The 22,274-nt window shown below is 44.2% G+C and overlaps 1 protein-coding gene across 4 annotated transcripts in view; it reads left to right on the top strand.

Annotated features, from left to right (window-relative positions):
* The window catches only part of LOC126191208 (cGMP-dependent protein kinase, isozyme 1-like), a 410,062-nt gene that overhangs the window by 173,639 nt on the left and 214,149 nt on the right, over positions 1 to 22,274 (top strand). For all 4 annotated transcript variants that reach the window (XM_049932023.1, XM_049932009.1, XM_049932031.1 and 1 more), the window contains one exon: positions 8,217 to 8,354. In XM_049932023.1, the coding sequence (XP_049787980.1) occupies positions 8,217 to 8,354 (138 nt within the window). The remainder of the gene's footprint in view (positions 1 to 8,216; positions 8,355 to 22,274) is intronic.

Below are 22,274 nucleotides of genomic sequence, written 5' to 3'. Positions count from 1 at the left end.
TGGAACAGAACCATTATAACAGATAAAACAGCACCACATAACAAACCTGACATCATACTCACCAATAAAAAGAAGAAATTAACACAACTAATCGAAATATCCATACCCAATACAACAAATATACAAAAGAAAACCGGAGAAAAAATTGAAAAATACATCCAACTGGCTGAGGAAGTCAAGGACATGTGGCATCAGGATAAAGTTGACATTATACCAATTATACATTCAACTACAGGAGTCATACCACACAATATCCACCAGTACATCAACGCAATACAGCTACATCCAAACGTATATATACAACTACAGAAATCTGTAATTATTGATACATGTTCAATTACCCGAAAGTTCCTAAATGCAATGTAACATATACCGTACAGTTAAAAGGAAGTCACGCTTGATCAACGTCCGCGTCACTTTCCATTTTTAACCAGACATAATGTCTGAGAAAGGAAAGAAATAATAATAATGATAATGATAATAAAATTGGACTTACAGAATATCATATATATAGAAATGACACATTTATGTGGTATTTGAACCCTTATAACAATGTTATTATAGACATGCTTGTTCGTTTGTAGATGGTGATAGCGCAGAAAACTTTGCACCTCCATTGCTTACGGGGAGAATCTCGAATTTAATTCAGTTCAAGTCTGCACCTTCATATTACACTCCCATGATGAAGAATATTGCATTGTTAGATACTGGCTAGTTATGGATATACATGAGACTGTTTACCCCAAGAAAATAAATGAGGGTAGGCAACTACACATTTGTACACAAATTATGCTTGGTTCATTACCACACTTCAAACTGAGAAAATTGCGCTTGAATTCAACCATTCACTCTTACAGCTGCGTATATGATAGCTAGAAGAAGAGTAATATTTCGAAATTTGGGAAGACTTTCTCAACTTTAAGTATGCCTTTGTACCTTCCATTAGTGAGGAGTAGGATGAGGAGTTGCCTGTCTTAATTTTTTTCTTCTTCTTGTCATTCTTGTGTTACCATTAACACAATGTGACTAATATGAATTAAATATACTGATTAGCCAAAATATTACACCCATTACATACTGTGAGATTAAATGCTGCCTGTTGACACTGCTGGTACATGATACAGGATAAGTGGAGGAGAGATGAGTGTGGAATCACTCTTGTAATGATGTGGACTGAAAATGGTGAAATCCACTGACATAAGCAACTTTGAAAAAGAGAAAATTGTTATGGCCTGGGAACAGGCATCATGAATATGGTAAAGTTGGTCAAGTTTTTGCATGTTATTGTCAGGAACATCTTTGGAAAGAGGATAAAGTATAACGAAACCATAAGATATGGTGAGAGAGTGCAGTGCTGTTCCAGGCACAATTATTTCGGAGCACATCATTCAGCGCATTTGGCTGAACATGGATCACCACAATAAAGGACCCCTATATGTTTCCTTGTTGACCTAATGACATTGTCAGTTATGAAAAGTACACATGTTGTGCTGTGGGATGATCTGTAGGGTTGGAAATGAAGAATACACTTTATATGCCCTGATCACAATATAGAAACTTTTATTATTCCAAGATAACCAGTCATTTGTGTAACATAACATGTTACTTTCATAACAAGTTCTATAAGATCAGATGATGTGACTGTTGAAACTGGTCATCATGGAAAATAAAAGTTTCTACACTGAAATCACGGTGTGTGAAGTGTGTTCTTCACTTTCTTTGTCAGTTATGTTTGCAACAGGCACAGGATCATAACGACTGTACCGTTGATCAATGAAAATTTGTCACCTAGTTAGATGAATCACATTTCTTGATATGGCAGGTTGGTGGTTGTGTCTGGAGACAACATCATATGGTTAACGGCTGCTTGAGACATGAACCATGTCCCTGATGCAGTCTAGTGACGGCAGTATTATACACACATCAACATAAGTTTTGCATCAGCCCAATTCCCAGAACTCCTGAAGACAGACGTTGACTGTGGATGTTGTATCAAGACACAGTCCCTTTGACTGTTCAGAGATGTCACTAAACCTGCCCAAAGATGTAAACAACCATGCATGAGCAGCACCTATTAGACGGACGGGATCTGACAGCTGATCAGTTCCAGTCATTCCACCAGGAAGGAGGTACATGGCTCGAGTTGACTGTAGTTCAACCGTGCATAGACAGTTAGTACTGTGGTTCAATTACATCTGCGTTGTAACTCTTCAGGCTGTCCCGGTGAGATCTTGACATGTGGAATAATCAGGTCTACTGCCGGATGTTTGTGTCGCTCTGGCACAATATTTAGGCCATGTAACTCATTGCCTTCTTCAGGTGCTACCTGAGACTGCCGTATTGGAGGATCTTGTCCAGTATTTATACTCAGAGGGCGCTGGGAGCTCTCTCTTCTGTCCGTGCCCGCCTGGGGCTATGTAAACCAGGCATTTACAACATCCCGTGCCAGTGTGGAAAATCATGCATTTGCCAAACAACCAGGATGGTGGACATCAGATGCAAAGAACACCAGAGGCACACCAGACTTGGACAGGCAACCAAATCTGCCATAGCGGAGCACTGTCTGGAGCCCAGTCACTCGATGGACTACAACAACACCAAAATTGTGACAAACACTCCAAGATTTTGGGAAAGTGTCATAAAGGAGGCCATCAAATTCAAGGTCACAGACAACCTAATAAACCGAGACAGTGGTTACCAGCTTAGCTCAGTGTGGAGTCCCGCTCTGGAGCTTATCAGGTCCCAACTAAAGGAACCAAGAAACTCCTCAAGAAGTAGGAGCAGAGCCAGGCAGGCACGGACCATGAACACAACTCCTGACGCAGGATGGGCCTGTGACAGCCGCCACAACCGCAGATGATGGACGAGCCGAGCACGGACAACAGTCAGAGCACCAGGGAAGTGCCAACACCTCAGGAGCAGTGGCAGAGGGGCGCAGACCACGAACGGAATGCCCACAAACGACAGGCCTCAGAGAGCTGCCACAGATGGAGACCAAGTCGGGCGCATATGTCCAAGGGAACACCAGAGAAGAGATAACACCTTACAAGCAGTGCCAGGCGGGTGCGTGCCGCGAATGGACTGCCCGACGTGAGATGGGCCTCAGACAGCTGCCACAACTGCAGATGGTGGACGAGGCGGGCGCGGACATCCGTGGGACCACCAGGGAAGTGCCAACACCTCAGGAGCAGTGCCAAGCGGGCACGGGCCATGAATGGAATGCCGAACACGGGTCCAGCCCCAAACAGCTGCCACGACCACAGATGGTGGACGAGGCAGGTTCGGATGTCCGTGGGAGCACCAGGGAAGGGCCAAAACCTCAGGAGCAGCACCAGGCATGTGCGGGCTGTGAACGGAATGCCTGACACAGGACGGGCCTCAGACAGCTGCCATAGCTGGTGACCAAGTCGGGTGCGGACGTCCGAGGGAGCACCGGGGAAGAAACAACACATTACAGGCAGCGCCAGGCGGGCAAAAATGGCAGAGAGAGCACCAGCGCCATCTGAGCATAAATATTGGACAAGATCCTCCAATACAGCAGTCTCCGGTAGCACCTGAAGAAATCAACGAGTTACGTGGCCGAAATATTGTGCCAGAGCGACACAAATATCCGGCAGTAGACCCGATGATTCCACATGTCACATCTGCAGTGTTACTTTGTGCCAAGACGGGCTCTCAACAAGGAAAGTGACCAGGTGTCTCAGAGTGAACCAAATTGATGTTGTTCGGACATGGAGGAGATACAGAGAGACAAGAACTGTCGATGACATGCCTCACTCAGGCCTCCCAAGGGCTACTACTGCAGTGGATGACCACTACTTATGGCCTGTGGCTTGGAGAAACCCTGACAGCAACACCCCATGTTGAATAATACATTTCGTGCAGCCACAGGATGTCATGTTATGACTCAAACTGTTTGCAATAGGCTGCATGATGCTCTACTTCACACCCAATGTCCATGGTGAGGTCCATCTTTGCAACCACGACACAGTGCAGCATGGTACAGATGGGCCCAACAACATGCTGAATGGACAACTCAGGATTGGCATCATGTTCTCTTCACTGATGAGTTTCGCGTATGCCTTCAACCAGACAATTGTCGGTGATGTGTTTGTAGGCAATCCGGTCAGGCTGAACGCCTTAGACACACTTTCCAGCGAGTGCAGCAAGGTGGAGGTTCCCTGCTGGGGTGGCATTATGTGGGGCAGGCGTATGCCACTGTTGGTCATGGAAGGTGCTGGAATAGCTGTACGATACATGAATGCCAGATGACAGATGACAGTTCGCACCCCAATCGTGCACATCCTGTGAATAACTTCCTTCTTGATAACTACATTGCTAGACTAGAGTGGCCAGTATGTTCTCCAGACATGAACTCTATCATACATACCTGGCATACATTGGAAAGGGCTGTTTTTGGATGATGTGACCCACCAACCACTCTGAGGGATCTATGCCAAATTGCCATTGAGGAGTGGGACCAACAGTGCCTTGGTGAACTTGTGGATAGTGTGCCACAACAAATATGGGCATGCATCAATGCAAGAGGATGTGCTACTGGGTATTAGAGATACTGGTGTGTACAACAATCTGGACCACCACCTCTGTAGGTCTCGCTGTATGGTAGTACAACATGCAATTTGTGGTTTTTGTGAACAGCCAAAATGGCAGAAATAATGTTTATGTTGATCTCTATTGCAATTTTCTGTACACGTTTCGGAGCTATCAGAACCAAGGTGATGCAAAACTTTTTTTGATGTGTGTATTATTGAAGATATTTACCCAGGTTTCCATGAGGGCTGTGTTTGTAATCAAGGGAACTGTGTGGACTACATGAACATTATTGCAAGCAACTGCATCCCTTAAAGTTTGATGTCTTTCCTGATGGTGACAACGTCTCCCAGCAGGATAACTGTTTACGTCACAAGGCAAGAATCATACTGCAGTAGTTTGAGGAGCATGATATTGCACTCATGCTGATGTCTTGGTCACTAAGTCCAACTGATCTGAACTTCATGGAATGTATTTGGATGAAAACAGGTGCCAGCTCCAAACTCACAATCCGTTGGTCCTTAATTTACAGCAACAGTGTGACCTATGCTGACACATAGCAACACATAGCAGGGACTTGCCAAGTACATGCCATCCAGAATAACTGCTGTGTTGTTGTTGTTGTGGTCTTAAGTCCAAAGATTGATTTGATGCAGCTGTCCATGCTATTCTATCCTGTGCAAGACTCTTCACCTCCAAGTAACTACTGCAACCTACATCCTTCTAAATCTGCTTATTGTATATGTCTCTTGGCCTCCCTCTATGACTTTTACCCCGCCTCCTCCTCCCCCCTCCCAATCACCTCACTTTACTCCAGTAATAAATTAGTGATTCCTTGATGCGTCAGAATGTGTCCCACCCTTCTTCTAGTCAGGTTTGCACAACAAATTTCTCTTCTCCGCAATTCTGTTCAGTACCTCATTAGTTATGTGGTCTACCCACCCAATCTTCAGCATCCTTCTGTAGCACCATATCTCAGAAGCTCCTATTCTCTTCTTGTATAAACTATTTATTGTCCGTGTTTCACATCCATACACACCTATGCTCCATACAAATACTTTCAGAAGGACTTCCTAACATTTAAATCTATGCTCGATGTTAACACATTTCACTTCTTCAGGAACACTTTTCTTGCCATTGCCAGTCTACATTTTATACCCTCTCTACTTTGACCATCATCAGTTATTTTGCTTTTGAAATAGCCAAACTCATCTACTATTTTAAATGTCTCAATTCCTAACCTAATTCTCTCAGTGTACCTGATTTAATTTGACTACATTCCATTAACCTCATTTTGCTTTTGTTGATGTCCATCTTCTATCCTCCTTTCAATAAATAGTCCATTCTGGTTAACTGCTCTTCCAAGTCCTTTGCTGTCTCTGACAGAATTACAATGTCGCTGGCAAACCTCAAAGTTTTTATTTCTTCTCCCTGGACTTTAATTCGTTCTCCAAATTTTTCTTTTGCTTCCTTTAGCGGTTCTGCCACTGCTACTCTTTTGCACCCATTGACTCTTATAACTGCCTTCTGGTTTCTGTGCAAATTGTAAATAGTTTTTGCTCCCTGTATTTTACCCCTGCCATGTTTAGAATTTGAAAGAGAGTATTCCAGTCAACATTGTCAAAAGCTTTTTCTAAGTCTACAAGTGCTATAAACACAGGTTTATCTCTCCTTATGTATCCTCTATGACAAGTCCTAGCATCAGTATTGCCTCACATGTTCCTACATTTCTCCAGAATCCAAACTGATTTTCCCCGAGGTCTGCTTCTACCAGTTTTTCCATTCTTGTGTAGAGGATTCATGTTAGAATTTTGCAGCTGGGACTTATTAAGTTGATAGTTCAGTAATTTTCACACCTGTCGGCACCTGCTTTCTTTGGAATTGGAATTATTATATTCTTCTTGAAGTCTGAGGGTACTTCACCTGCCACATACATCTTCCTCACCAAATGGAAGAGCTTTGCCATGGCTGGCTCTCCCAAGGCTATCAGTAGTTTTAATGGAATATTGTCTACTCCTGGGGCTTTTTTGACTTAAGCCTTTCAGTGCTTTGACAAATTCTTCACACAGAATCATATCTCCCTTCTCATCTTCATCTTCATCTACATCCTCTTCCATTTCCATAACATTGCCCTCAAGTACATCTCCGTTGTATAGACGCTTTATATACTCCTTCCACCTTTCTGTCTTCCCTTCCTTGCTTAGGACAAGTTTTCCATCTGAGCTCCTGATATCCATACAGGTGGTTCTCTTTTCTCCAAAGACCACTTTAATTTTCCTGTATGCAGTATTTGTCTTACCACTAGTGATAAATGCTTCTACATTCTTACATATGTCTTCTAGCCATTCCTATGTACCCATTTTTCACTTCCTGTTGACCTCATTTCTTAAGTGTTTGTTTTCCCTTTCACCTGCCTCATTTATCGCATTTTTATATTTTCCCCTTTCATTGATTAAATCCAATATCTCTTGTGTTACCCAGGAGTTCTAGTAGCCCTCATCTTTTTACATGCTTGATCCTCTGCTATTTCATCTCTCAAAGGTACCCATTATCCTTCTACTGTATTCCTTTCACCTGTTCTTGTCAGTTGTCCCCTAATTCTCCCTCCAAAACTCCCTACACCTTCTGGTTCTTTCAGTTTATCCATGTGCTATCTCCTTAGATTCCTGCCTTTTTGCAGTTCCTTCAGTTTTAATTTGCACTTCATAACCAATAAATTGTGGTTATGGTCCACATCTTCCCCTGGAAATGTCTTACAATTTAAAACCTGTTTCTGAAATCTCTGTCTTACCATTATATAATTAATCTGAAACCTTCTGGTGTCTCCAGGTCTCTTTCATGTATACAACCTTCTTTTATGATTCTTAAACCAAGTGTTAGCTATGATTAAATTATGCTCTGTGGAAAATTCTACCAGCTGGCTTCCTCTTTCATTCCTTTCCTCCAATCCATATTCAACTACTACTTTCCCCTGCAACTACTGAAAAGGCTACTGCCCATCTTCTAGAACCACATGTTTGTCTGGCTTCTCAACAGATACCCTTCCGTTGTGGTTGCACCAAGGGTACGGCTATCTGTATCACTGAGGCACGCAAGCCTCCCCACCAACAGCAAGGTCCATAGTTCATGGAGGGGGGGGAATGTTGTTCAGTATGCTATTAAAAATGTGGTGTTAATGGTTTTGCTCATCAGTGTATATCTACTAGCAATATCCTTTAGTGTATAAGCATAATAATTGTCAGTTTTCCACTTTGCATATGATATTGTACAAAATGTTAAAAGCCTCTCTGTACTACAATTTGAGGATCATGTGGTACTGGAAATGCTTTAGTGTATCAAGAAACAAGAAGATGTTATTTACAGAGCAAATTTGTATGAGATTTTTGTAATTTTCATCCATTACTATTTTAATTGTTGATTCAGATAATACTATAATTAATTTAATGCTATTAATTTTGAACTCTACTGCAATATCTAAATTCTTGTGTCATCTGAAAATAACTAATTTTATGACTGCTTTCATTTACCAAGCAGTACAAATTTAGTAATAACATGTGTTTAAGTTTTAGAAGGAATTACAAAAGTAAAATCATTGTTAATTTTAACAGCTGTTAAAAATCATTTATTTTGTAAGTATATTTTAATTTTGTGTTTCTTAACCTCAGGTAGGCACTTATATGTGTCAGCTGCAGGCAGGTTTGAAGTGATTAAAGGTGGTAAATCATTGGGGACCTTTGGCCCTGGCACAGCATTTGGAGAAATTGCTATTTTGTACAACACTAAGAGGCAGGCATCCATCAAAGGTAAGCAAATAAATAGTGAATGAACACATTTTAAATATTTATATGTTGCAGTATATGTGTTGGTAATACTTACCAGGGTAGAGAGAGTTAAGTAAGAGGGTAAATCAAAAAGTCGTTGCCCCTATTTTTACTAGTCAAAGTAGCTACATACAGGTGATGACAAATATACACTATTTTTCCACTCCCATCACAACATTAAACTTGAGATGCCTCTGCAGTAGAATTTGTCTGACTGACAATGGAACCACAGTCGGACTGCTGTCTTGACTTCATCATTACTTGTAAATTGTTGTTCTACCAGGAACTTCTTCAGCAGACAGAAAACATGGAAATCACAAGGGATGAAGTCTGAAGTCTGTATTGCATGATGGGTGGTCCAAAATAACCCAGTGAAATGCACAGAGCTTTTTGGTGGCTCTGATTGCAACACGTATGGTCACCCAATGTCATGAAGCAGAATCACATTGTCCACATTGAGAATCTCTTGGTGCCTTTGCCTATTGGCAATCCTAAGACAAGATGTGCACATGCCAATCTGCTTTCACCATTGCATCCAGGTGGGAATTATTCATCAGTCAGTGATGAACATGACCTCCCCAGCTGTTCATGATCATGCAAGACGTCACAGGCTTTGTTGTTGTTGTGGTCTTCAGTCCTGAGACCAGTTTGATGCAGCTCTACATGCTAATCTATCCTGTGCAAGCTCCTTCATCTCCCAGTACCTACTACAACCTACATCCTTCTGAATCTGCTTAGTATATTCATCTCTTGGTCTCCCTCTACAATTTTTACCCTCCACACTGCCCTCCAATGCTAAATTTGTGATCCCTTGATGCCTCAGGACATGTCCTACCAACCGATCCCTTCTTCTAGTCAAGTTGTGCCACAAACTTCTCTTCTCCCCAATCCTCTTCAATACCTCCTCATTAGTTATGTGATCTACCCACCTAATCTTCAACATTCTTCTGTAGCACCACATTTCAAAAGCTTCTATTCTCTTCTTGTCTAAACTATTTATTGTCCATGTTTCACTTCCATACATGGCTACACTCCATACAAATACTTTCAGAAATGCCCCCAGGGGCTCAGCATTCATTTGCTGGGTACGGGCTTGGCAACCCCGGGGTTCCTGAGCTGGGGACTGGTAAGCGCCACCAGTCCCCTGTCACCGTAAGCTCTGAGCATACTTCAGCGACCACCGTGCGGCGCGGCGGTGGAACGTTGTGTGTCTCAGGGAATGGGGATCTTGGCTTGACCGCCCGGATCGCGAGGATGGAATAAACCTCTATAAAAAAAACCTCAATCTCAAGGTGTGCTGCGCGCTGATGAGATGCATGGCTGTTGAGATGGAACAGTCGATAGCGGGCAACCTCTGGGGAACGTGCCGCACCTCAGTTGTATAAGGCTTACCTAGACACGTGGGGCTCTGTCTAGGTGGACTTCTAGTTCCCTAGCTGCTCGTGGGACCGAGATGGATCCTTCAAAATCCTCTTTTCTTCCTCCCAGCGGAAAGGGTGGGCCGCTGGAAGGTTCTAACACCCAGTCTCTTAAGAGGGCCCGTGCAGTCAGTCCCCCTGACTCCGGCGCTTCTTTGAACAGTCCAGTCTTAGGTAACAGAATGCATTCTGGTAATCCGAATGTGTTTCTCATTGTGAAACGGAAGGAGGGTAGTTTCGAGAAGGTTTCGCCCTTCTATATACAAAAGGGATTGGAGGGAATCTGTGGCTCCTTAAAATCGGTGAAGCGCTTACGTAATGGGACCTTGCTAGTGGAAACTTCCACTTCCCAGCAAGCAACTAACCTCCAATCTGCTAAAAGCCTTGGAGAGTATGCCATAGACACTGAACTGCACAGCACCTTGAACTACAGCAAAGGTGTTGTGACATGCCGGGATCTAGTTGACATTCCAAAGGAAGAACTGCAATGTGAGTGGGCTCCAGAAGGTATCGTTGATGTCCAACACATAATGAAGAGGGTTGATGGCACTCTTGTCAAATCCGACTCCTTTATTCTGACCTTCAGTAGCACAAAGCTACCTGAACATGTTAAAGCTGGCTTCCTTCGCCTTAGTGTGAGGCCTTATTTCCCGACCCCAATGTGCTGTTTCAAATGCCAGTGTTTTGGTCATACCACCTTAGGCTGTAAAGGCGAAGCGACTTGTGGAAACTGTGGTCAGGCTGCTAATGAAGGAGTTGGTTGCTCGTCTCCGGCTAAATGTATTAATTGCTCTGGGAACCACCCTGTTTGGAGTAGGGACTGCCGAATATTTTTAGAGGAACGCAAGGTCCAGGAAATAAAAACAACCAAGCGTATCCCCTATGGTGAGGCCAAGAAGATCTATAAGTCGATGCAACCTCCCACATTTGCTACATCTTTTGCATCCCTGGTTCAGAAGCCTACTCCAAAAGTCGATGCCTCAACGCAGACTGAGGTGGTGAGTGTTGGCACTAACACCTGCAGCTGTCAGTGCACTTGCAACGCAGCCACTGTTTCAGAGCCAGTAGCCCCTACTCGAACGGCAGACAAAGGTACAGTGGCGAACTTGGGCCAGGCCCTGGCACCTCCAACAGGTGAGGCTGTTCCCAAGCCCAGTGCGCCAATTACCACACCCACATCGGCTCCCCCAAAATCCACCAAACCACAGAAAGCTACTGTACAGCAGCAACAGCGCGTCAAATCCCGTGGTAAACCATCTGACCATGCGGATGTTGTTTTAGGTGAGGCTTCATCTGACTCTTCCCCAGAGTTGATGGAGTACGCTGTATGTGTGGGGCAATCATCTCGTCCCACGCCTGCCCCTCCACCTGCTGCGGTCTCCCCGCCCCGTCGGAGAGACAGGATGAAGGTGCTACCCCCAACATAGATGGCTTCCATACTCCAGTGGAACTTGCAAGGGTTCAGGACGCATGTGGAAGAACTTCGTCTACTCTCTCAGGGTAGACCACTGTGTCTCTGTCTCCAGGAGACGTATTTCCATCCATCAAACTCCCCTGAGATACGAGGCTACACACTCCACAAAAAGGACAACCTGCGTGGAGAGAGAGCTAGAGGAGGCGTAGGTATTTTCGTCAGGACGGACTACCACTCCTCGCCTCTCTCACTTACGACGACTTTACAGGCCGTCGCTGTGTCCGTGCACGTGCATCATCCATTGACTGTATGTTCACTTTACTTGCCCCCAAATGATGCTCTTGATGAAGCGGCCCTCACTGACCTTCTTACCCAGCTCCCCCAGCCATTCATTATTTGTGGTGATTTTAATGCCCACAATGTGCTTTGGGGCTCTGCAATTACCTGCCCCAGGGGTAGAGCAATTGAGAGGCTTCTCCTGTCATCCTGTGCCTACTTGCTTAATGGAGGACAGAGTACTCATTTCTCCACAGCGACTGGGTCGTTCTCTGCCATTGATCTCTCGCTTTGCTCTCCAGCACTTGCCGCCAGTGCTCACTGGGAAGTGGTCACTGACTTGCACGGCAGTGATCATTTCCCAATCTGGATTCACCTGCCAGATGGCGTGGGCCCCGAAAGGAGACCACCACGATGGGTGCTCAGTGGAGCTGACTGGACACTTTATAGCCAATTGGCCCAATTCGAACACTGTGCGAATGTTGAGGTGTGGGTGGATCACATCACCAAAATGGTCCACCACGCCGCTGCAGCATCCATTCCACAGTCCACAGGCCACCGGAAGAGGCCACCTGTGCCTTGGTGGAGTGCCAAATGCCGCTCTGCAATCAGGACGAGGCGTGCAGCTCTGCGTCGGTTCAAGTGTCGACCGACTGCTGAGAATCTTGCAGCCTTTCGGGTGGCGAGGGCAAGATGTCGCCGCGTTATTCGTGAGAGCAAGAAGAGGTCATGGCAACAGTTCCTGAACACCATTAATCGTTCCACCAAAAGTTCCATTGTGTGGGACACCATCAGGAGAATTTCTGGCAGAGGAGGGAGGTGTCCCATAGCTGCTGTAATGAATAATGGCACTCTCCATACGGATCCGCGAGACATTGCCCAGACTATGGCAGCGTATTTCGCCACAGTTACTGCAACAACCAGTCAGGATCCACGTTTCCAGCGCCATAGAGCCGTTGCTGAGAGATGTAGTCTGGACTTCCATTCCACCTCTCATGAAGTTTACAACTGCAAATTTTCTATGTGGGAGCTGGATTCTGCATTGTCTGGAGCTCGTGACACATCCCCTGGCCACGACAGGATCCATTACAGTATGCTATGGCACCTCATATTGCGCAACAAAGAAATACTCCTCGCACTTTTTAATGCCATTTGGGCATCGGGTCACTTTCCTGACGCGTGGCGTGAGGCAGTTTTAATACCTTTTTTAAAACCTGGGAAAGACCGCACAAGCCCAAGTAGCTACCGTAGTATTGCCCTCACTAGTTGCATAGGGAAGACCTTGGAGCGGATGGTCAATCGCCGCCTTGTCTGGATGTTAGAATCCTGGCAACTCCTTAGTCGCTTTCAGTGTGGGTTCAGGAGGTTTCGTTCCACCTTCGATAACCTTGCCCTCCTGGAGGCGGCTATACAACAGGCTTTCCTACGCCGTCACCACCTTCTAGGTGTATTTTTCGACATCGAGAAGGCCTACGATACTACTTGGAGGCGTCTCATCCTGGAGCAGCTTCACGAATGGGGTTTTCGTGGTTGTCTTCCTCTTTTTATTCAGCCTTTCCTCTTGCCACGGTATTTTAGATACCGGATTGGTGACGTCCTGTCTGATCACTTTGAGCAGGAGAACGGTGTCCCTCAGGGTAGCGTTTTAAGTGTGACTCTCTTTGCCATCGCTATTAATAGCATTACGTCCATAGTGAAAAGTCCTGTCCAATGTTCTTTGTTTGTGGACGATTTCTCTTTGTTTTGCTCTTCTTCAAGCCTTGCAACGACAACTCGTCAGTTGCAACTTACGATTAGGTGTTTGGATGACTGGGCGCAGAAGAGTGGTTTTAAGTTTTCCACCGAGAAGACTGTATGTGTTCTTTTTAACCATTCTTGTTCGATTTTAACCTTTCCTGAGTTGAGGATGAGGGACACTATACTTACTTTTAAAGACACGGTGAGATTTCTGGGGCTCATTTTTGACTCGAAGCTCACGTGGTTACCTCATCTTAAAGACCTGAAACGGCGGTCACTTAAGGCTGTAAGTATTTTAAAATGTCTTAGCCACAGTACATGGGGAGCTGACAGGACTTGTCTGCTCCAGTTTTACAGGGCGTTTGTGCGATCTCGGCTCGATTATGGGTGCACGGTGTATGGGTCTGCGAGGCCTTCTTACTTAAAGATGTTGGATGTTGTCCACCATGAAGGGCTTTGGTTGGCCACTGGGGCATTCCGAACTAGCCCCATACCAAGCCTCTGTGCAGAGGCTGGTGAACCGCCACTTCATATGCGGCGACGGCTACTTACAGTGCGCCAGGCGTATAAAACTTTGTCCACACCATACACCCCTGCATACCATACCGCTGCTCAGCCTCCTCTGGCACAATTGTTTCATAACCGGCAACGTGCGACGCAGCCCTATGGGATTCGCGCACAGGATTGCCTCGGTGCGATGTCTATGGCTGGTCTTCATGTTTTACGTCGCGGTTGGAGCAGATCTCCACCTTGGCTCCTCCGGAGACCCAAACTTATTTTAGTTTTGACTAATTTTAAGAAAGCTGGCACACCAAATTTTACGTTCCAATTTCTGTTTTTTAACATTTTAAATGTGCATCATGGTTTCACTGTCGTTTATACTGATGGCTCCAAACAGGAGACTTTCCTTGGCTGTTCTGTGGTGTTCCCTGATCATGTTACCCGGATTCGCCTCCCTGCTGAATATACTGTTTTCGCAGCGGAGCTCCACGCGATCCTGACGGCACTGGAGCAGATGCATCGTGTTCGGGGCGATCGATTTCTTCTCTGCTCCGATTCTCTTAGTGCCTTACAGTCGCTGCAGAACCTGTACCCGACTGAAGAGATGGTCCAGCTGATACATGACCAACTGTACTTGCTCCAACAGCGGGGTAAAGAGGTATTCTTCTGCTGGGTGCCTGGTCATGTCGGCATATGGGGCAATGAACAGGCTGATCGGGCTGCCAAGGAGGCCTGCAGAGAGCAGGATGTGGTCCAGTGTCCCATCCCCTTGCAATCAGTCATCGCTGCACTCCACAGGAAGTGCATGGAGTTGTGGGAGGACGAATGGCTGGCGGTGACGGCCAATAAACTGCGGTTGGTAAAGTCAACCACTCGGCCGTGGCGTTCCTCCTACCGGCTGCTCAGGCGGGAAGAGGTGGCGCTCACACGTCTTCGGATCGGGCACTGTCCTCTGACACATAGCTATTTATTACGGCGGGAGGATCCTCCGTTTTGTGATGCTTGTGGTGTGCACATCTCTGTCTGGCACATTTTAACAGACTGCATTTTATACCGTGATGCAAGGGCAGAAGCACAAGTTGATGGGGATCTGCCCTATGTTTTAGCTAACGATGAGACGTGTGTGTCTAGGGTTTTTAAGTTTTGTGATGTGTCTGGACTCTGGCCTAAGCTTTTAGGCTGGCGGTTTTAGTGTATTGCAGAGTGGCTGACTCCTCCCTTTTTTCCTTGCGGTCAGCCAGCCACTTCCATCTGCTCCATTGTTTTAGCTCCCTCTAACTTTTTCTTCCTGTGTTGTCCATGTTTTACTGCTGACGCCCTGCTTCATCCCACGCTTCGGTGTGGGTGAGCACATACACTCCTGGAAATTGAAATAAGAACACCGTGAATTCATTGTCCCAGGAAGGGGAAACTTTATTGACACATTCCTGGGGTCAGATACATCACATGATCACACTGACAGAACCACAGGCACATAGACACAGGCAACAGAGCATGCACAATGTCGGCACTAGTACAGTGTATATCCACCTTTCGCAGCAATGCAGGCTGCTATTCTCCCATGGAGACGATCGTAGAGATGCTGGATGTAGTCCTGTGGAACGGCTTGCCATGCCATTTCCACCTGGCGCCTCAGTTGGACCAGCGTTTGTGCTGGACGTGCAGACCGTGTGAGACGACGCTTCATCCAGTCCCAAACATGCTCAATGGGGGACAGATCCGGAGATCTTGCTGGCCAGGGTAGTTGACTTACACCTTCTAGAGCACGTTGGGTGGCACGGGATACATGCGGACGTGCATTGTCCTGTTGGAACAGCAAGTTCCCTTGCCGGTCTAGAAATGGTAGAACGATGGGTTCGATGACGGTTTGGATGTACCGTGCACTATTCAGTGTCCCCTCGACGATCACCAGAGGTGTACGGCCAGTGTAGGAGATCGCTCCCCACACCATGATGCCGGGTGTTGGCCCTGTGTGCCTCGGTCGTATGCAGTCCTGATTGTGGCGCTCACCTGCACGGCGCCAAACACGCATACGACCATCATTGGCACCAAGGCAGAAGCAACCCTCATCGCTGAAGACGACACGTCTCCATTCGTCCCTCCATTCACGCCTGTCGTGACACCACTGGAGGCGGGCTGCACGATGTTAGGGCGTGAGCGAAAGACGGCCTAACGGTGTGCGGGACCGTAGCCCAGCTTCATGGAGATGGTTGCGAATGGTCCTCGCCGATACCCCAGGAGCAACAGTGTCCCTAATTTGCTGGGAAGTGGCGGTGCGGTCTCCTACGGCACTGCGTAGGATCCTACGGTCTTGGCGTGCATCCGTGCGTCGCTGCGGTCCGGTCCCAGGTCGATGGGCACGTGCACCTTCCGCCGACCACTGGTGACAACATCGATGTACTGTGGAGACCTCACGCCCCACGTGTTGAGCAATTCGGCGGTACGTCCACCCGGCCTCCCGCATGCCCACTATACGCCCTCGCTCAAAGTCCGTCAACTGCACATACGGTTCACGTCCACGCTGTCGCGGCATGCTACCAGTGTTAAAGACTGCGATGGAGCTCTGTATGCCACGGCAAACTGGCTGACACTGACGGCGGCGGTGCACAAATGCTGCGCAGCTAGCGCCATTCGACGGCCAACACCGCGGTTCCTGGTGTGTCCGCTGTGCCGTGCGTGTGATCATTGCTTGTACAGCCCTCTCGCAGTGTCCGGAGCAAGTATGGTGGGTCTGACACACCGGTGTCAATGTGTTCTTTTTTCCATTTCCAGGAGTGTATTTTTCAATGATTATTCCCCGTGTTTTCTGTTCCGTTATATGTAAATGTTCTGAGTTTTTTTCCTGACACCCGTCTCACTATGATACTGAACGGGCGCTGAAGACCTTGCTGTCGTGCGCCCACACAACCCTTCTACTACTACTCTACTACTTTCAGAAATGACTTCCTGACACTTACTCTATACTCAATGTTAACAAATTTCTCTTCTTCAGAAATGCTTTCCTTGCCATTACCAGTCTACATTTTATATCCTCTCTACTTTGACCATCATCAGTTATTTTGCTCCCCAAATAGCAAAACTTCTTTACTACTTTAAGAGTCTCATTTCCTAATCTAATTCCCTCAGCATCACCCGACTTAATTCGACTACATTCCATTATCCTCATTTTGCTTTTGTTGATGTTCACCTTACATCTTATATCCTCCTTTCAAGACACTGTCCATTCCGTTCAACTGCTCTTCCAAGTCCTTTGCTGTCTCTGACAGAATTACAATGTCATCGGCGAACCTCAAAGTTTTTATTCCTTCTCCCTGGATTTTAATACCTACTCCAAATTTTTCTTTTGTTTCCTTTACTACTTGCTCAATATACAGATTGAATAACATCGGGGAGAGGCTACAACCCTGTCTCACTCCCTTCCCAACCACTGCTTCCCTTTCATGCCCCTCGACTCTGATAACTGCCATCTGCTTTGTCAGACTCATTACACCAACATCCAACAGTTCTCAAAGCAAGACAATTTTCCCCATGTATGGGCTGCATTTCCCCATAGATCTTGATAGGCATTCATCCCTTGCTCCATAAAAAGGAATCACACTTCCTTGCTCTAATGCCATGGACATGTGAAGCACAGTCGCCATCTTTAACAACTGACAGCAGCACGGTGTGGTGGAGCTAGTGACAGATAATGCCAGCACAAACCAAGAAAGGTCCAATGCTGGGAATTTTCTGATATGAATTTATTTGTAATGAACCATAATGCATCAATGCAAATTTTTCTTTCTACAATGTATATCTTGTTTTATACAATGATTTCTGAAATGTTCATTGATACAACATATGTTTGATATTGATATTTACAGCCATAATTTGGCTAAAAAGAAGTAGGAGCAGACACTTTCTGAATTGCCCTCATAGATGATATACTATGATTTGTGAGTTACATAACTGCCATTTGTTAATTTAAATTTTTGGGATATTAATTACACATACATAATTTGTGGAAGCATGTTTAATATTACCTTAAGTCAAATGTTTATTGTGTGACTATTTTTGTCATATATTCCAGCTCTAGTTTTTTTCAGTTATGTAAAATCTTCTTCCAATAATATTTTGCAATATTACCTGAAATATAGAAGCCCCAACACAAATCAATAAATCAGTATTTTTCTGATATGAATTTATTTGTAATGAACCAAAATGCATCAATGCAAATTTTTCTTTCTACAATGTATATCTTGTTTTATACAATGATTTCTGAAATGTTCATTGATACAACATAAACTGTGTTAGAATATGTAATGTGTCATATTCTTATTATTTGTTGATCTGTTATTTGAATGCCATTATCTAGAACATTTGTATTCTATCATCTTATATTTATATATGCTGGTAAGGGGAACTTCTGGATGAAATATATCATCTGCTTTACACTTAAAAATTGACATAACACTGGTGATTCTCCTGTATTTCATATTTGTACTTCTCTGAAGTTAATACTAAGCATTGTCCTAGTGTTTTCTTTTAATCATTCTGTTACAGTCAGGCGTCCTGTTCCGTCATATCCACTTTCAGAAGCACTTTGATAACTCACACTGGATATATAGCTACTCCGGACTTTCCCATGCATTACGGTCTTTAGCTGTACACGTATACACTGGTGTGCAAAACTTCAGGACAGAAGTAACTTCTACATGATGTGTCATTGTCAAGGAACATAACTCACTGAAACTTAGACCATACAAAGAAAGAACCACTACAGTATACTACAGAAGATAACTGAAAGAAATATGCAATGAGATGAACTGAACTATCACTTTTATTCACAGATATTGATTACACTGACACCACTGTGGTTTATGCTAGTACTCTGGACATTATAAAAGGCAGAACACGATTCTTTTAGGGAATATGATCACAACAGATGGCATTGTGTGCTCTGCTGTGTGCTCTTATGCTGTCCACAATGTTGGTAAGGAGTTATTATGGTGGAACATTCCATTCCTCTTCCAGTGTTGTTGACAAATGCTGGATCGTCATTGGTGAATGTGGGCAGGCTGCTGTTGTCTCCCCAATGATCCCACATGTGACTGATGGGTTTTAAATTGAAGGAATGGGCAGGTTATTCAATTTTCCAAATATCATCTCATTCCAAGGACCTCTCCAGTTGTGCAATTTGATGTGGCCACTTAATGTGATCCATAAAAATGGAGTCAGGGGCAAAGGCACACCTGGAATGACACGTGTGTGGAAGGAATATAGAGTTCAATAACATTGATTGGTGAATGGATCATGTTTAAAGATGTGGAGATCAGTACTCTAATGCAACATTATCCCTCCTCATACCATGACACCTTGATCACCAAAAAACATTGTTCAGCAATGTTTATGGGGGCATTACATGTTCACACATCTTGCCACTTGAAGTCATATAATGGATTTGATCCTGACTTCATTTTTATGGATGACAGTGTGTGACTGCATCAAACTACACAGGTGGAGCAGTTCTTAGAACAAGAGTATATTCAGCAAATGGATCAGCCTGCTTGTTTCCCCAACTTTCCCCAAATCATGCCAAGCATTTGGTCTAAATTGGGGAGACATAATGCAGCATGTCTCCTTTCACTAATGACCATCCAGCACTTGGCAACCACACTGCCAGAGAAATGAAATGTCACATCACAGGAGCTCTTTATTTGGTGATACTTTCCCTATTAAGAATCATGTCATGCCCTTTGTAATGTCCAGGACACCATCATGAATCACTGTGACTTAAGTGTAATTATTGTCTGTGTTTAAATGTATCTGTTCAGTTAATATCATTGCCTATTTCTTTCAGTTATCTTTTTTAGTATACTGTAACAGCTATTTCTATGTACTGCCTAAGTTTCATTGATGTATATTGCTTCGAAGTGATGAATCAGGCAGATGTTACTTTTACCCTTAAGTTTTGCACAGTAGTGTACACTGCTCTTGCTTGTGTTTAAAAACATCATTTTCCATAAATACTACTGTAAAAGGCACATTCAAAGGATGGGGACTGAGTCAAAGTACACATTAAAAAAGAGTAGTTGCTTTTAGATATTTCATTAGTAAACTGAAAGATTTTTTGCTTAAAAATGGTGCAGCATTGTAACATAAATGACTGCCATTTCTTGCCAAATGCCATTTTATGACTTATGTAATCACACAATATCTAACAAAAACAATGGTTTCTCTCATTTTGTTTAGAATGAAAACTGTTTTCATTGGAACTTGTTATGCAACAAACAGGAACACTTACTGAATCTATATAATTTGATGATTTATAAAGCAGTTGTTAATAACTTCCTTTTTAACAGCAATGATCTATGAAATGTGTAAGGTATTCCCACACTGTGCCAGTTTGGAGTAAACTCTTTGCAAGGTTTGTTCACCTATATGTGTTTAGTATTTTATCCATCTGCAGCAACTGTAGTTGGATATATCAAAATAATCAACCAACCAGTTGCATAAAAGACATTTAATTTCTTAATGCCTTTCTTCAGAAGGTTATATCTGTCACATTATTTGCGATTGTCAACAACAAGATGCATACAGCAAAATGCTTTGGTCATTTGGTTCATAGTGCCTGTACAAAAGTGGTATAAATATGCCTGTACAAAAATGGTATAAAGAATCCAAACAACAAGTGCAAACATCATGCATTGTTGACACATGCAAATAATGCAATAGGTATAACCATGTGAACGAGTACATTAAGTGTATAAAACTGGTTAAGAAATTAAAATTCCTTTATGCAACTGGTTGCTGATTATTTTACTATCTAAGATATTTGAGCATGTAACAAGTGATTTATAATGGCTTAAAAACCCGATGGGATGTTGCTGAAGACTTTTGTATTGGCATATGAACCTTAGACAAAGAGTCAGTTGGTATACTGAAATTATTTTTCTGTCTTGTACTCTGTTTGTGTGAATCATATCATGTCTCAAACTGATATGTATTATTAGTAACTAATGGCATTGAAGTTTCACTGAAGAAATTTCTACAGGATGCACAAGTAACTGCTTAGCACAATACTTTTACTTATCACCTCTTCTGAATAAATACTTTATGTGTGTGTGAGTTGCACTCACCTCCTCCTAGCCCCCACCCCTCACTGCCCAGCCTACTCCTTACCACCACCCAGTTACCTCTCCCATCATGCACTGCTGCTACTACTCATAGTGTGGCTTCAGCTACCAGAGACTGTGGTCATGTGTGTGTGAGTTGAGTTTGCATGAGTGTGTGTGTATGTCTGTCATCTATTTTTGACAAAGGCCTTGTTGGCCAAAAGCTTATTTTAAGACAGTCTTTTTGTTGTGCCTATCTGTGACTCAGCATCTCCACTATATGGTGAGTAGCAACTATGCATTTAATAATATTAATACTTCATTATGGATATTTCCATAATGAAAATTAAAAGAATTTCAGGTAGGCTAATACCTTTGTCTTCAAATCAACACAATTAAAGAACTCTTCATGACAAAAGCATTCTAAACTGAGTGTCCACATTAGTTTATTTGTTGATTGCAATTTAGCTCTTTATTCTGTTGAATGATAAGGCATATTTTACACATAGGATTCCATCTAGTGTATGATTACTAATGTGCACTGGTATTTTTGGTAGCAAGAGGTCATTTTTGCTTCTTTCAAGTTCCATAACATGAGTCATCACATGGTAAGAGTTTAAACTAATTGTAGTTAATCAATGGAAAATCCAGAGTGGAATAATGACAGTATTATGAAAAGGCTAGTTGTTACCCACCATGTAGCAGAGATGGTGAGTCACTGATAGGCACAACCAAAAGACTGTCAAACAAGTGGCTTTTGGCCAAAAAGGCCCCCACCAGCATCAGACAACACACACACACACACACACACACACACACACACACACACACACACATGACCACAGTCTCTGGCTGCCGAGGCCAGACTGTGAGCAGCAGTGCATGATCAAAGAAGCAGTCTAGGTGATGGGGGTAAGGAGGAGGCTGGAATGGCATGGGGAAGAGATAGCAGGGTAGGGGTGGGGTACAGATAATTGCTTCTTGTGGGAGCATACAGGGATGAGGTGGGGAGAGGGTAGTCCAGCTAGGTGCAGTCAGGAGATTAGACAATGGGCAGGGGATAGTCAGGGGTGGAGGTGGGGAGGGGACAATGGAAAAGGAGAAAAGTAAAAATATTGTGGGTGTGTTGGTGGAATAGAGAGCTGTGTAGTGCTGGAATGGGACTAGGGAAAGGGGTAGTTGGATAAGGACAATGACTAACAAAGACTACGCCCAGGAGCATTATGGGATTGTAGGATATATTGCAGGGAGAGTTTCCTCCTGGGAAATTCAGAAAAGCTGGTGTTGATTGGTAGCATCCAGCTGGCACAGGCTGTGAAGCAGTCATTGAAATTAAGTCTGTCATAATGGGCAGTGTGTGCAGAAACTAGGTGGTACGTCTGTTTATTGACCACAGATTATCGGTGGCCATTCATATGGACAGAGAGCTTAATGGTTGTCATGCCCATATAGAATGCAGCAC

The sequence above is a fragment of the Schistocerca cancellata genome, chromosome 1 (genome assembly GCF_023864275.1).
Source record: "Schistocerca cancellata isolate TAMUIC-IGC-003103 chromosome 1, iqSchCanc2.1, whole genome shotgun sequence".
Taxonomy (NCBI): Eukaryota; Metazoa; Arthropoda; class Insecta; order Orthoptera; family Acrididae; genus Schistocerca; species Schistocerca cancellata.
Note: the sequence above shows the minus strand (reverse complement) of the source record. Positions and strands in the feature narration are given on the sequence as shown.